The 15,426-nt window shown below is 37.6% G+C and overlaps 3 protein-coding genes across 4 annotated transcripts in view; 2 read left to right on the top strand and 1 right to left on the bottom strand.

Annotated features, from left to right (window-relative positions):
- Nucleotides 1-15,426, top strand: part of LOC134842165 (uncharacterized) — a 423,659-nt gene that overhangs the window by 250,458 nt on the left and 157,775 nt on the right. The gene's annotated exons all lie outside the window — the stretch shown is intronic.
- The window catches only part of LOC134842166 (uncharacterized), a 409,681-nt gene that overhangs the window by 250,464 nt on the left and 143,791 nt on the right, over nucleotides 1-15,426 (top strand). The window lies entirely within an intron of this gene.
- The window catches only part of LOC134842497 (teneurin-1-like), an 82,079-nt gene that overhangs the window by 53,251 nt on the left and 13,402 nt on the right, over nucleotides 1-15,426 (bottom strand). The window contains exon 1 of one of the 2 annotated variants that reach the window (XM_063858867.1): nucleotides 12,519-13,346. The exons of the other annotated variant lie outside the window; for it this stretch is intronic. Coding sequence (XP_063714937.1) covers nucleotides 12,519-12,915 — 397 coding nt within the window. The 5' untranslated portion in view covers nucleotides 12,916-13,346. Of the gene's footprint in view, nucleotides 1-12,518; nucleotides 13,347-15,426 lie in introns of those variants that run through there. 2 annotated transcript variants of the gene reach the window in all.

Below are 15,426 nucleotides of genomic sequence, written 5' to 3'. Positions count from 1 at the left end.
TCGGAACCACGTCATCGTCTTGTGCCAGAACCCAAGCCAGAGATAGCTGGGCAGTTGTTCACCCTTTCTTGGAAGCTATTTCCTCAATTTTACCCACAAGTTGCAAATTAGCTTCGATTGTCTGCTCTGAAACCTTGGATTCAGTAATCTCCTGTCATTGGGATTCAAATCCTCGCGTTTCTTTACAGTTCCAGCTAGCATCCCTCTTCCAAGTGGCGAATAGGCCACAATTCCGATTCCCAATTCTCTGCAAGTGGGAACAATTTCATCCTCAACATAAAAGCGACTACTCGCCCAATTTAAAACATTGGAGAGAAGGTTAAGTAAAGACCCTGAGCTGCGCGAAAGATACGCAGAAACAATTAGAGAGGACATTAGGAAAGGCTATGTCGTAACCGTCGAACCGCATGATCCACGTAAGCGTTCCGATCGCGAGTGGTATCTTCCGCACCATCCCGTCGTAAATCCGAATAAGCCGGGTAAGGTGCGCCGAGTCCTTAATGGGGCTTCTAAGTTTCACGGCACATCCTTAAATAAGTCCTTATTGGTGGGTCCTGAACTACTCCAAAATTTAATTTTTGTGCTTTTGCGATTCCGTCAACACAAGTACGCCGTCTCCGCGGATATAGAGGGTATGTTCCTCCAGGTAGGAGTCCTTGCCCGCGATCAAATTTCGCTCCGTTTTTTGTGGCGAGATGATACCACTTCCGATGTGGTAGTTCATCAGTACACTCGCCATATATTCGGCGCACGGGATTCGCCTACGTGCGCCAATTTCGCGTTGCGAAAAAAAAGCAACTGATAATATGTCCACAAACCCTGAAGCCGCCTCAGTCGTAAATGAAAAATTTTACATGGACGATTACTTGGATTCATTCGAGAACGTTACCCAATAATTAAAACTAGTCGCGATTTGGTTTCCTTACTAAAATTAGGAGGATTTAAATTGACTAAATTTGTCAGTAATGCTGATGAAATCACTTCAGCAATGAACCCCGAGGAATCCGAAACCTCATCTTCACCCATCAAGGAAATATGTAACGGTGCCGAACAATCATCACACGTCTTAGGTCTTAAGTGGGACCATGTGAAAGACACATTGGTTGTTAGCAGAGGCGTGGATCGTCCTCTCGATAAAGCAATAACTCAACGAACCGTCTTGAGTTTTGTCTCTTCTGTGTTTGACCCTGTTGGGTTAGTAGCTCCATACACAGTTAGGGCCCGTCTTTTACTGAAAGATATTTGGAAAATCAGTGGTCAAAGTTGGGACGACGAATTGCCAGAAGACATAAGAGATAAGTTTCTCGAGTGGCACTCCGGTCTCCCTCTCTTAAGGCATTTGACTATTCCCCGTTGTTACTTCACAGAGCCTGTTGATCAAATTGAGCTCCACATGTTCGGTGATAGCTCGCAGGACGTTTTCTGTGCTGTTGGATTTTTGCGTGCGCGACTCGCGAGCTCGCATAAAACTCAAATATCCTTCATCTTTGGTAAAGCTCGCGTTGCGCCCATGAAAGCGCTATCTATACCGAAGCTAGAGCTTCAAGCTGCTCTGCTCGCCACACGACTAAAAGATGATATACTGACCGCCCTTACCGTCTCTATTAATCATATCTACATGTGGACAGATAGTACAACAGTTTTGCAGTGGCTAAACTCCACTGAAAAATTACCTGTATTCGTCGCTCATCGTGTCGGCGAAATCCTCGAGTCGACCACTATTGATGAGTGGCACCATGTTCTGAGCGGCGATAATCCAGCTGATACCGGTACGCGGGGGATTTCTTTGGAAGCCCTCAAGGATAGCAGCTGGGTTATTGGTCCGAGCATTCTCAGGACTACTGATTGGCCGTTTATACCCGACGAACGTGTAATCAATAAAATTCGTTTGAAGGGTCCTTCTTGTGATGTTGATAATTGCTTGGAGACATCATCTTCCTTCGTCACCGATGTCACATCCATCAAACATCCCGAACACGGGTTCAATTGGGAAAGGTTCAGTTCCTTTACAAGATTTAAACGAGTAGTCGCTTTCATGTTGAGGATGTTGCCTTCACATAAGCATTTTCGTGGTAAGGACTTACAAATCACCGACCCAACTGAACTTGATATTGCAGAAAGCAAACTGATTCATCTTGCTCAGATGGAATCCTTCCCCGTTGAGTTTAAAACACTCACCGCTGGCAAACCTATTAAGAATAGTAGTAAAATTGCCACATACTCGCCATTTATCGGTCCCGCTGGTATCATTCGTTCCACCGGACGGATTGTGCGCTTAGTGAATACCTAGTTTGATACTAAGCACCCAATAACACTCGACGCCCGACATACCCTAGTTCGCTTGTTGGCCCGCAGCCTCCACGACAAGCATTTTCATCAAGGATTAGATTACATGCGCTCCGTTTTAAATATGAAATATGCAATACTTGGGTTGCGTCGACTACTTCGGTCTATCGAAAATCAATGTGTAACATGCCGTAAACGCAAAGCAAGCACCATCCAGCCAATTATGTCCGATTTACCTGTCGAACGTCTCGGATACAAGCAACCACCCTTCAATCATACGGGTGTGGATTACTTTGGACCGCTTTACGTTCCGGTTCGCAGAAGCACGGAAAAAAGATGGGGATTTCTTTTTACTTGCCTCACCACCAGGGCTGTACACCTTGAGATTGTACCATCTCTGGACACCAGTTCGTGTGTCATGGGCATTGAACGGTTCGTTGCGCACCGTGGTACGCCAAGCACAATCTGGTCGGATAATGGCACGAACTTCGTTGGTGCGGAAAAGGAATTACTTGCCTGCATCAAGAGCTGGAATGGCATGGCTCCGACCATTTTTGCACACAAAGGTGTTACTTGGAAATTTAACCCGCCAGGCGCACCCCATCATGGCGGCTCCTGGGAACGCCTCGTCCGAAGCGCGTGCTGTACGATATCCTAGGCAGTAGGCGAGTCACTGAAGAGGTGTTAGGAACAACACTCTGCTTAGTTGAACAGGCTTTGAATTCGAGGCCAATCACTCCCGTTAGTACCAATTCACGTGAGTTAGAAGCGTTAACCCCAAACCATTTTTTGCTTGGACAACATGCCACAAGCTTTCCTTCGCTTTTACCAGGGGAGCACTTCGATCACAAGAAAAGGTACGTGCGAGCGCAGTCATATGCTAACGCGATTTGGTCTCGTTGGCTTCGAGAATATGTTCCCTCGCTGAATAAGCGTGTCAAGTGGCACACTCATTCTGACTTCACTCTTAAAACAGGCGATCTCGTGTGGGTGATTGAGCCCGATAGTCCGCGTGGGTACTACCCTCTCGCCCGAATCGTCAAGCTAAACTACGGACAGGACGGTTGCGCTCGATCCGCCCTTGTTAAGACCGCAACCCGTGAAGTCACTCGGCCGACCGTTAAGCTCGCTCCGGTTCTTCCTTCTTCAGGGGGGGAGGATGTTGCAATGCAAATGTAGAATAAAACAAGAGTATAGATGCATATAAAATAAGCACAGTTGGCCAAGCGGACTAAGACAAAGTAAGCTAACGCCGATTATATGTGTGAAATAACAGTTGACGTAGGTTCGAGTCCCCCACCTGCCCATGTAATAATATACTAAAAACGGGGGTTACATCCTATTTTAACTGTTTTTTGGTTCTAATTCGGTTCAGCCTTGATTAAGACTGACCGCCAAAAAGAGCAATTTGTCTTAAAGACATTACCGACCGGTTCTTGTGGCTAGCTTGCGCCGATTTTTACCAAAAACGGACAGATGATAAAAATGTTGTATGATGTCCTGATCAATAGAAAAATACCGAAATTTATCTATTGCCTGAGTTATTTACCGAAAAATATCTCTTATTAATTTACGAATTTGGATTCAATTATTTTCGTTTGGAGATTAGAGCGGCCACACGCTAAAACATGAGACTGATGAATGAAAATGTTCAGTACCCCATAAATTTACGAAAAAAGATCGCGCATAGAACATCGTTTTGATTTTGAACTCAGTGCATCGATGATATCTTCAATGAGGTATTAAGAATTTCCTTGAAAAATTGTTCTCCTCGCTTTCTTCGGCATGGACTCCAGTCAGGTATCTAAAAAAAGGAACATTAAAATCTTTAAATGTGACTTCAAAAGTCTAAAACTCGAATAGAGTCAGCTTACTTATCTTCATTGCATACTAAGACATTTGAATACGCGTTCAAATTTGTCTCGTTGTTCACAAATCAAAAAATGATATGCTCATATGATTTCATAAACGATTTACCATATTTTCTGCACATATTTGCGAAGCAAAATTGGCCACATAATTATACTGTTTTTCTGTGGCTTATAAATTGAGTTTCAAATTTCTGATCTAATAGATTAAATCTGGCAACAATATGTTCACATAACAAAACTAAGGACATTCAGAACATAGATACGCCTCCAAATAAAAATACAAAACATTATTTGAAAATTTGGCCGGTTTGAGAAAATTTAATAGCTTTTCTATTAAGCATGAGAGATTGTTATGGCGAATCAGGGCAGCACTGACGATGATGGCTACACGTGTAGCATATGCTATGACATCTTCACAGAGCCACGCATAGTGTCTTGTGGACACTCGTTCTGTACCAAATGTCTCGTTACTTACTTTGAAAACAGGAGGAGTAGCAAAGTACAGTGCCCGAACTGCAAACGAGAGTGGCCTCACAACCAGCCAAAAAAATACCCGATCAATTCAAGCCTCCAAAAAAATATACATCAGGTAAAATTATTTGTTCGGTTCTTCAGAGGTAAGAAAACAGACGTCAAATTGTTTCATCTTATCTCGTAAACTACAAAGATTTGAGCAGTCAGATTTTTTTTGGGGTGGGGGGTAATTTCTTCAGAGGTAAAAACTATTTCATCATATCTGGCAAACTAACACAATTTGAGCAGTCCGATTTCAAAGCCAGATTAGCAGCCTCTGGGTGGGGGAACCCTGACAGAACCTCACCATAAGGTTGCCAATTTGAAATTTGGTCGCTTACTCATGTATAGATATTGATGGATAGATTAAAGAGAAATATTAAATCGTTCGTTAAGCATGCCAAAAAAACGTTAAAAAGCCCACACAAGGGAGATAGTGATAGACGCGTTTAATTACATACATTTCGAAATCCACTTCAAAACTAAAAGTAGATCACGTTTTTCGTGACCTTTACTATTTTGCTGTTCGATAGTGGAGTTTGCCTTCCTTGTAACAAAGGAAACGAACTGGGCTTGAAAAGAAATCAAAAGACAAACTGCGAAAAATCAAACTTGAGCGTGAACAAATTTTAAGACTTTTTCCTGAAAAAAAAAATTATCACGACCTCTAGATTCATAGGTTCATTAACGTATTAAAAGCATTTGAGCGGAAAATTCCACGGGTAAAATGCTTTCGATGAACATTTGCCGGGCATCAAAGGTTTGCTGCCGAAGAATACGGTATAACAGAAATGACTTATCCGTACTAGAAACAACTAAAAACGTATGAAATTATAAATTTTTGCTTTTATGAAACTCCGAAACCCTAGCATTTTTAGATTGCTAAATCTAAAGCAGCATTAGCAAACTAACGCCAAAAAACCTGTTATAGTACATACTATAACCAGTTAATACTTTAGAAGCTTATATCTATCTTATACACCTTAGGCGGTGAAACAAAGGCAAAACACTCGAATCCGAGAAGTTTCGGTCATGCCGACCGAAATGTGCGAAGACGTTCATCCGAAAAACCGAAAAGACCAGTTTTGCAACAAATGCGCAGTCGCAGTTTGCTCCGACTGCGCCCACAAAGATCACTTGGGCCATTTTATCGAAACGATCGCAAGTGCGAAAGAGCGAAGACACGCTACGAGCAGGGCGTTTATAAGCTACCGTGAATCGGTCAAATCAATAGAAGAATCCGTGAGAAAACTACAGCAAGAAATGTCCACACTGGAAAGTGAGATGAACCAGATCGGAACATCGTTAAACAATTACCTCGTATCATCAATCTATGACAGTGAATTGAAAAACATGAGGGATGATTTCGAGCGAGCCATGGAAAATCAAAGGGAACAGCTGGAGAAATTTCACAACATGGCAAAGAAGGAAGTGATTGAAAAAATCACCAGCGCAAAAGACGCCCGGACGAAAGTCCACGATCAAAGAAAATAATCAATGCCAACAGCTCAACAAAAATCTTACAAAAATTAACCTTTAAGCAAAAATGCAATTATCAGATGCACATGAGAGCTAACAACTGAACTAATAACTTTATTACTGACACAATAGGTTAATAAACTTGCTTGTAATTAAAATAGTTTAATTTGTTTCATAAAGGCTAACAATTCAAATTAACACGACATATATCAGTTGAAGCTGGTTCAAAACCTGGTTATTGAAAAACAATTAAGACCATGTTTTCGAAATTCAGATTACCAGTATCTTCTCAAATTTATTTATTTTAACAGCATCAAGTCTCCAAACACATACACAAACCCCGGGAATCACAGAATTTACAGGATTTGACGCAGAAATTTTAAAATTCTTCTAAATTTCCTTAACCCTGACGTTGCAGAAAAAAAGGAAGACATCAAAATCCCAATAACTTTAGCCTGGAAGCTTCGTTTTTTTTTCAGACAAGCCATGCACAGCCCAAAAAAAATTTCACCTAACTTTTAGGATTATCTATAACGAAAACAATTGGACCTGTTATTCGGACTACCACCAAAGGTAAGAAATGAGATTTTTATTTGGGTATTCTGAACGCAGATCCAGGTATTCTAAATAATGGTCAGATGGGATCGAATGATACATCGAATCAAAACCAGATGGCCGCAAGTTCAAAACATAGCCCACAGACTGTTGGAAAAGAGTTAATGAACGCAAATAAACAGAAAAAACTGATTATTTTTAAAAAAAACTTTCAAAATTCAAAGAAAAAACAGATAGCCTCAAAGCTCTTTGAAATTCTAAAGCAAAACTCGACTGACACTTTTTCGACAAAATTAAATTAACTGAATTTGAAAAAATTGGCTCAATAGTACAATTTTCATTTTCGCTGGGAAATCTGATAAACAAATTCGTTTTGCAAAGTTAGAAGTAAACGGGGTTGTTCCTCTAGCTTTCTATCTGAATACTTTTTAGCATATTAATAATGTATAAAGAAGCATTTTATATATTTTTTAAAACAAAAAAAATTGCTTCAAATGCATGTTTTAGTAATATTTTAGTAAAGAGTTTTGATATTGTGAAATGGTGTTCCACATTCGCTGAAGAATCTGGCTCATGATGTCATAAAATTCGAACCAGTGCTTTCTACACAATATACTATATAAAAAATTATACAAAAAACCCCCCTTATACGATATAAGATTGTACGAGAAATCATGTTTATACGATAATTTAAACCATTATACGAAACGATTATTGACTACTCTTTATTGTGACACGATGATGTTTTTGTTGAATACTGCAAAATTAATTGATATTAGAGCCGACTTAAGTCGAACATAAAATGTTTTTTTTTAACAGCCGTAAGAGAATTTCCGGTTAAAGAAACCTTGAGCGAGTGTTTAATTGAGTTTTCGAGTGTTTATAAACATGCCTCAACCATCTATTGAGCTATCTCCCCCACGCGGTAATAGGGTAGAGGAGGGAGGTTGCTCGACTGATCCAGAAAAAACTACCACTTTTTTTGAAGAGTATCCTTTACCTGACTAGCTGCATATTTTCAAGCACAAAGGCTTTGCAGCTGGCAGAAAAAACTCAATTGTTTTTCAACGCTGCTGCTTTTGCTACTTAGGTATCATTTTTGTTTATATTCCACAAAAGTTTCTTAAAACCTAATGTGGAATATATTCTAAACTGCCTCCTGGTATGATAGGTATTATCTAACTACCACTGACAATTGTTCAGAACGTATTCAGTGCTGATTTGATTTATCCGGACAAAACGAATAAAACTAGAAACTTAATTTTTTTTACTAAATTTTTAAAACTTAATAATTTATTTTGCAAAAATCGCACTAAAGTTCAGCCCAAAACCGACAAAATTTATATCAATGGAGCCTGCTATACAGCCAAACAAAATTTAAGAGGAGAGTAATCATGAAAAATGTTAATTCATATTCTTGAAAAGAACCTATAGGGCTTGAATTAGATTGGCTGAAAATAGCCAATTAGATTCAAGAGGCAATTCGACATATTAAGTTTACAATTTTCAGCAGACTTATAAATCAGCCGAACTGACCAAAACTTAGATTCGTTGTCAAATGGTTAAAATGAACTCAAGTCACTTTTTGACTCTGGTCCGCAATAGAAAAACCAAAAAAGTTCCAAGAGAAAACATTTTGACCACCCTCACAATTGCTTAAATAGGCTCACAAGTTCAGTCTTCCTGACCGTCGGCTTAATTAAAAATCAGTGAACTAGTATTACTATTATTACTACCAGTTATACGTTTATTTTAAAAATTGCAATTTGAGGACGGAATGACTAAAAAGACCATTTCGTTCTTACCAAAAATTAATGGATAAGTATTTTTGAAATCATTTTTTAAAAATCAAAATTCTGAATTTATACCGAAAAATTGTCTTTTGTATGTTCTTATCAAAATTCATTGGTTAAATACTTTTATCTTAGCATGGCGAAGTACAACAGCGCCGAAGTACAAGAGTGCCGAAGAAAATGTTCAACAGTACCGAAAACTACTTTGAATACTGATTTGACTGATCGCAAATCACTGACAAGTAAATAAATTCAAATCAATGGAAAGTAACGATGGCCGTTTTAATTGATGCCGCTTGTTAAACAAACACAAATTCCTCAAGCGCGGCCTCATATATTTTCTGATTAAACAATTAACTCAGCAAAGTCTCAAATTTTCTTCTCGGTTTCGCTCCAAAGCAAAAGGAAAAAAGGTCGAACTTCTTCAACTTCATCCTAAATCCCTAGGCAAAAATGATCGGTTTTGGGGTAAAAATTTAGGCCTGAATTTAGCAAAACAAATTGCACCATATAAATGTAAAATTTGAAAAAAAAACAGCACTGTTATATAACCTCAGGTAACAAATAAAACAAAAATTTCACGGATTTTTGGCAACCTGACACTTCCGCTCGTTAGTCAATCACCATTTCTTTCTATTCTATACTTAAGTAAGACCTGCAAGACTGATTACGTAATATCTGTGCGCCCGATATATCCGCGGTCAATATATATTTCGGTCAGAGCATTTGGCACTTCTGACACATGTGGAACGTTAATAAGTGTTTCCGAAAATTGTGGGGGGTTTAACAGTTCCGAAACTGAAAATGTGTTCAACAGTGCCAAAATTGAGGATAATTGAAAATTTTAAGTTCTGTTTGCGAATTGTTGGCAATTTGTTTGAATACTGTTGTGTTTTGGAGGAAAACCGAGAAGAAAATTTGACAATTGGCCGAGTTAATTGTTTGTTCAGAAAAATTCATAACGCCGCACTTGGGGAATTTTTGTTTGTTTAAAAACAGCATCAATTAAAATGGCCAATTTTGACATATCAACTTTGGTCGATTTGAATTTATTTACTTGTCAGTGATTTGGGATCAGTATAAAACAGTATTCAAAATATTTTTCGACACTTGAACCACATTTTCTTTTCCGTTACTATAGAATTTCGGAGGTGTTGTACTGCCCCATGCTAAGGAAACGAATGAATTTTGAATTGCACCTACAAAAGACTCATTTTCGTTTTAATTCAGAATTTAGGTTTAGAAAAATGATTCGAAAAAGATATCTAAGACCGTTTTGTGTCTTTATGCAATCAAGAGTAGTTATCCATTGACTTTTGGCAAGAACCAATGAGTCTTTTTACTTATTCCGCTCAAATATAGTAACTTGTACAGACAATACATGACTGTTCGTAAAAATGGAAGCAAAAATAGTAAAGCTTATTCATTGATTGTTAGTTAAGCCGATTGCCAATAAGGCCAAACTAGTGAGCCTATTTCAGAAAACAAGAAAGTGGTCAAAAAAATTTTCTTTTTAGAATGATTTCTTGTTTTTCTATCCCGGACCAAACTCAAAAGGCGACTTGAGTTTAACTTAATCATTTGACAAAAAAAATTGGTGAATTCGGCTAATTTATGTCTGTAAAAAATGCTAACATAATAATTCGAATTGCCACTTGAATCTGATTAGCTATTTCCAGCCAATCGAATGCAAGTACTTCAGTTTCAGTTCGAGAATATGAAATGAAAACTTTGGGCGAGTAAAAAAGACCCTAACAAAGAAGCTAGAAAACAATAAGAAATTTTATAGAGGTGTCATTTGAAAATAAAATTATTATAAACACAATTTTTGGTTGTAATTGAAGGCTCGCAGAAAAAATATATAAGCAGAAGAAGTTTTAATAGAAAAAATTATCTTTGGCATCATTTTTTTTTTCAGCTTGGAGCAGTTTCGGAACCAATTTGGGCCTCATATAAAAATATCTGATTATGAAACTGTTTTTTTTTTGCAAAAAAACTTGTCAAATTCGTTCCAAGAAAGAAGTTCCTTCCAACAGATAGCTTAACAACTGGTACGTTAAATTCAGAATTTTAATCCCCACAAACATTTCCCAAAAAAGTGAGAGCTGATAAAACCTGGTTTTTAATCCAGAGTGCAAATCAGATTTAGTACACTAAAAAGCATTCTATCCAAAAACGGAAGCTTTGATGGAATATATGAAAAATTTTGGATAGCAAAATTTGGAGTTTTAATCGGGATTGTTTACTACAAAGAGCCTACCCTGACAACGACAAACGCGTGCAAAAAAATGCATTCTTTGTGTAATCAGGGAATGCGTCGTTTTCAACGAGAAAAATTCCCTGTCACCTTCAAAAAATTGAGCAAAGAGAACCTTCGCCGACTCAAAAAATTTTGCAAAAAATTAAAAGGCAGAATCGAGCGGCTCAAGTCAAGGTACGAAGCCAGAGTACTTAATCAAAAAATTTTGAGTTCAAAACTTGGCACCATTTGATTCTAATGCAATTATTGATTTAAATTATGATTTGTGCCTAAATACATATGTTATATATTTTTAAAAAGTTTAGTTTTCCTTACTTTTTTGTCTTCAAAGTGAGATTTTTTGTCTACACAAACTATAACTTTTCCATTTGTCTAATTTCGATTTCTTCTCAATTACCCATCCCCCGAATTACTTATATCAGTTCACACGGCAATTTTTAGTCTTATTTCCCGCCTTTTTGACAAAATTACACTTCGGCAGGCCGGTCCTCGACGTTTGCACAGCAACCGATATAATTCTTACGCGCTTGCAGAAAAAACATGAAATCTCAAACCTAAGAAACTTTGGGAAAACTTATGGAGACAGATATGAGATAAATTTTAGTAATTCTAGTAGTCTGACGTAACAAAAATCTGCATAAAAAGCATGTTTGTTTCTAAAAACTTGGTGAGGATGCGCTTTTCATGATTGCGACACATGATGATATTTGTTATCAAAATCAAACATTTAAAAAGGATAGCCGGTTACTGTGCAAATGACACAGATGTTCCGACCATACTCTTAAAAAAGTACAACAAAGTTTTGCAGTTTTCTAAATTTTTGAACATTTTGATTCCAAAACGGTGCTAAAACACTCAAAGTAAACTAACGTTACTCAAGAAAAACCAAGTTTTTACGTTTTAAATTAAGCTTTTAAGCAGTTAAAACAAGACTGCTCGCTCGCTTTATTCGCTCGAAATTAGACGAAAATTCAAAAATTTCAAACCGGTTTTTCTCGACACGGGGAAATTTTTTCGAAATTTTCTAATGTGGTTCGAATCACAGCTGTAAGGGCTTTGATATGATATCACTCAATCCAGTCCGATAATTATTTATTATTATTATTTTTATAGCTCAAAATTAGACCAAAAATCTAAGATTTCAGACCGGTTTTTCCCGACGCTGTGAATAGATTCCAAATTTTTTAATGTCGTTCGAATCACGACTGAAAGGGTTTTAATATAAAATATCAATTGACCCATTCTGATGATTATTTGTGGTACCTGATTTTGCGTGGAAAACAAAAATAAAAAAAATAAAACACCCGAATTCAAAGTTCCTCCCCATTTTCAATGGTCGGAACAATAAAATTATTTTTAGTTCATAGCATCATATTTTCTTCTTATCACATGGAGGAAACATATTATTCACAAATTTTCCGTTCAAAAAATATAAAAAATTCCAAGGAGAACAAATTTTGAACTAACGAATCAGAGTCTGTCTAAGCATGAGTCACGAATAATTAAAAAATAATAAGCTAATGCCAACCCTTTTCAAAAGAAACATTAACTGGAAAAACTTTGTATCCACTAATACAGCATTAATATAAATTTATTCATTGGGTAGAAAAGATGAAATGGCGTAAATAAAGGTCACCCTAGGCACACTCCACAGAATGACAAACTGAAAATCTATTCAAATTCTCAAAATCACAGAAGATTCTTTCTGCATCGTTCTGATCAGAGTAAAAACTCTAAAAAGCACCGGAAAAACATTAATACCATTTGTTTGGAAACTGGACATTTTCCGTTCGGGCGTGTTAGGTGCCAGAGTAGTGCCACCTGTGCCAGTCGACATCCGGGAAAGAGGGCGTCCGAAACTGGACATGGAAGTGACCCCTTCGTAAACAGGCTCATGGAAACCACTATTTCCCTCGCCCCCACCCCCTTTAACAGGTGCAAGGGAAAATCCTTTTCTAGGTTGCTGGGGGGAGGGTTTGACTCTGATTCTGGAATCGAGAAGGGGTGAGCTTTGAGCCGTGGAGTATCCGTTTGTAGTCGAAGGAAGGGAAAACTGGGCGCTATCGGCACTGTTTTGTTCTTTGCTTGGCCTGAATATTGACAATTCGTCTTCCTTCAGGAAATTTTCGAGTCCTTCATAAGCGACGGGAGAAAACATGATTGTTAACAGATCATTAAAAACAACGATAATTTTCAAAATAAAATAAGAAGTCTAGCCAATGAGGAAGTCTAAATTATTATTTCAAATTGAGATTCATGAGTGTATTATATTAAATCAAGTTATTTTGTAAAAATCCTCAATAACAAACTATCATCAGTGACAATGAATGTGGAGTCAATTTGAAGCGCTAGAATCACGTTGCCGAATCATTAGAGCGATTGAGGACGCATCTGACTAAGAGATAAAAATGGGGTCACGGGGGATTTCTGGTTATATTGAGGTAAGATAATAGTATCGCGGGTTGCTTTGAAGATTGAATTCAACTATCGACACGCAACGAGAAATAATAGGAAATACCTACTGAAAACACTGGCAAAACTGGCGACGCACTTGACATTCCGTTATAATATTAGCATCACTTAACATTCATCAATGAGCATTTAGGAAAAAGGACTTCCGCAAGTTGCCCCGAGGGAAGCGCAGTAATACATGAACGAGAGCGGGTGCGCAACATCAGACGACGCCATTTGGGATGTGGAATGAGTGAACGAATTGTGAACAATAACACTTGAGAGTTGAGAGTATTGGAATAATACTAATACCCAGTCCGGTTCCACATCAAATACCCCGACTGAACTCTCAGACTGTTGGTAATATAACAACACTACTAAACTGATGCACTAACTGATGTAATAACTAGTCACGCTTAATGAATTCAGCTCTCCGTTATTCTGAAAAACAAATTGAAGCCAGACCGCTGGATTTTCCCTCAATTTAAGGCGGGTTACTGGTTTATGCTGAAAATGGGCGATAAAAGGGGATTAAAAAATCGATCTTTATGGCAAGTGAGTTTGGAGTTGCAAACAAGATTTTGTAGATAAAATATATTCTGATAAGATCTAAAGTCCAAAAATATCATTTAGTTCAGAAATTATTTTTATATTCGGATTTATCGAAAACGAGTGCAAAAATTGGGTAGACAGAAAATCTGAAATTTTACGATAATGTGTCCACGTGATAAGAGTCCAATAGATATCTCTTAAGATATAAGTCGGTGTGAACTAAAATGGCGGAAATTGGTTGGGCTGTTTTAGAGATACGGTAAGCAACTATGGCTATAACAAGCCACTGGAGCAAGAAAGTTAAGAGGGTAAAAGAAACAGTCCAGAGGCGAAGTAAACAAAAAGTGAGAGTTGTGAGCTTTTAACTTGAAGTACCAATGCAAAAATTTTGAATTGATAAAGTGAGAAAGTTGTTGTCAGAAGAAGTTAGTATAATTGGCGCTAAGTTGTTCGTCAGAATGCCTTCCGGACATCAGTCGGTCAGGTTAGGAAGTATGGGAAGAGAGAATGCTGGTAAAATATCGATTTCCATAGTGAACTTAGAAATTAGTGTTGGTTCTAAATCAACTTTGAAATCAGTTTGGACATAGCACCATTACTTATAGTTTGGCCTCATAAGTATCCTCATACGCTAATAAGTATTGAGTATAGATACGATTTTTCAATCAACCCTTTCTTCAAACTGTATTTTCATAAAATCAACAAATTAAAATTGGATAATTTCAATGAAGCTGCTAAATGTAGAAATTTAAATGGAGATTGAAGGACAGCAAAAACTAACACTCAAGTAGACAACAATCCGATTGAAAAATTACATTGATCTTTTTTAAAAAATATCGGATATTTCTATCCTTTGGAATCAGAAAGTAAAAAGACGCTAATACCAGCTGCTGGTACTAAAAAAATTCCCAAGCACCGCAAAAATCCGGGATATTCCCAGAAAACAACACCATAGAAATCAATCGTTTTTATCAGCGACAGGAAATGACAGCTTACAAATGCTTGACTAGGTATTTAATTATGAACAGCTGCCTGCTATAGTTAAAAACAATCTAAGCCCAAACAATCGGGACAATGACTCTCACACACGTGAGCAAAAGTATACTAACATGATAACCGATCACTGATTAATAATCGACAGGTAGAAGTTACTCTTCTATTTTGTATAATACAGATTATTTTGGTTGTTATTGAGAACGAATGGTACCATTTTGGGCGCTAGAATCGTGAACTAATTTGGAAACCCAAACAGGAGTATGAACAAGTTGTCGACGGGGTGCAGGGATTGTCACATAAAGCCACAGAGGGTAGCCATAACCTACAACTACTCTCTCTTGTGGAACATTGACAACAAAATATTAAACACCTTCACTTGTTTTACACTTGTAAACTATATCAAGATCTTGTCATGTGCTCCCTATGCCAATAAGGTAAACCAAATTTCAATTTGTTTCTATTTACTCTACTGCCTTGAAGCCCTAAATAGTGAAAATTGTTGAAAATACGGAATCAAGAAGAACCATTTATTGGCTCAGAAACGACGCGACAGCTTATTTTGGCCGATAAAATATGCTCCCGCAATACCTTCAGTTTCTTTCAAGCTTTTCAATTTAATCTATTTTTACCCATAGTTTGGCGGCTAGTTTCTAAATCTCTGCTACAGTAG

This window comes from Symsagittifera roscoffensis, chromosome 3 (genome assembly GCF_963678635.1).
Source record: "Symsagittifera roscoffensis chromosome 3, txSymRosc1.1, whole genome shotgun sequence".
In the NCBI taxonomy this organism is placed as follows: domain Eukaryota; kingdom Metazoa; phylum Xenacoelomorpha; order Acoela; family Convolutidae; genus Symsagittifera; species Symsagittifera roscoffensis.
This window is presented reverse-complemented; position numbering and strand designations above follow the sequence as displayed.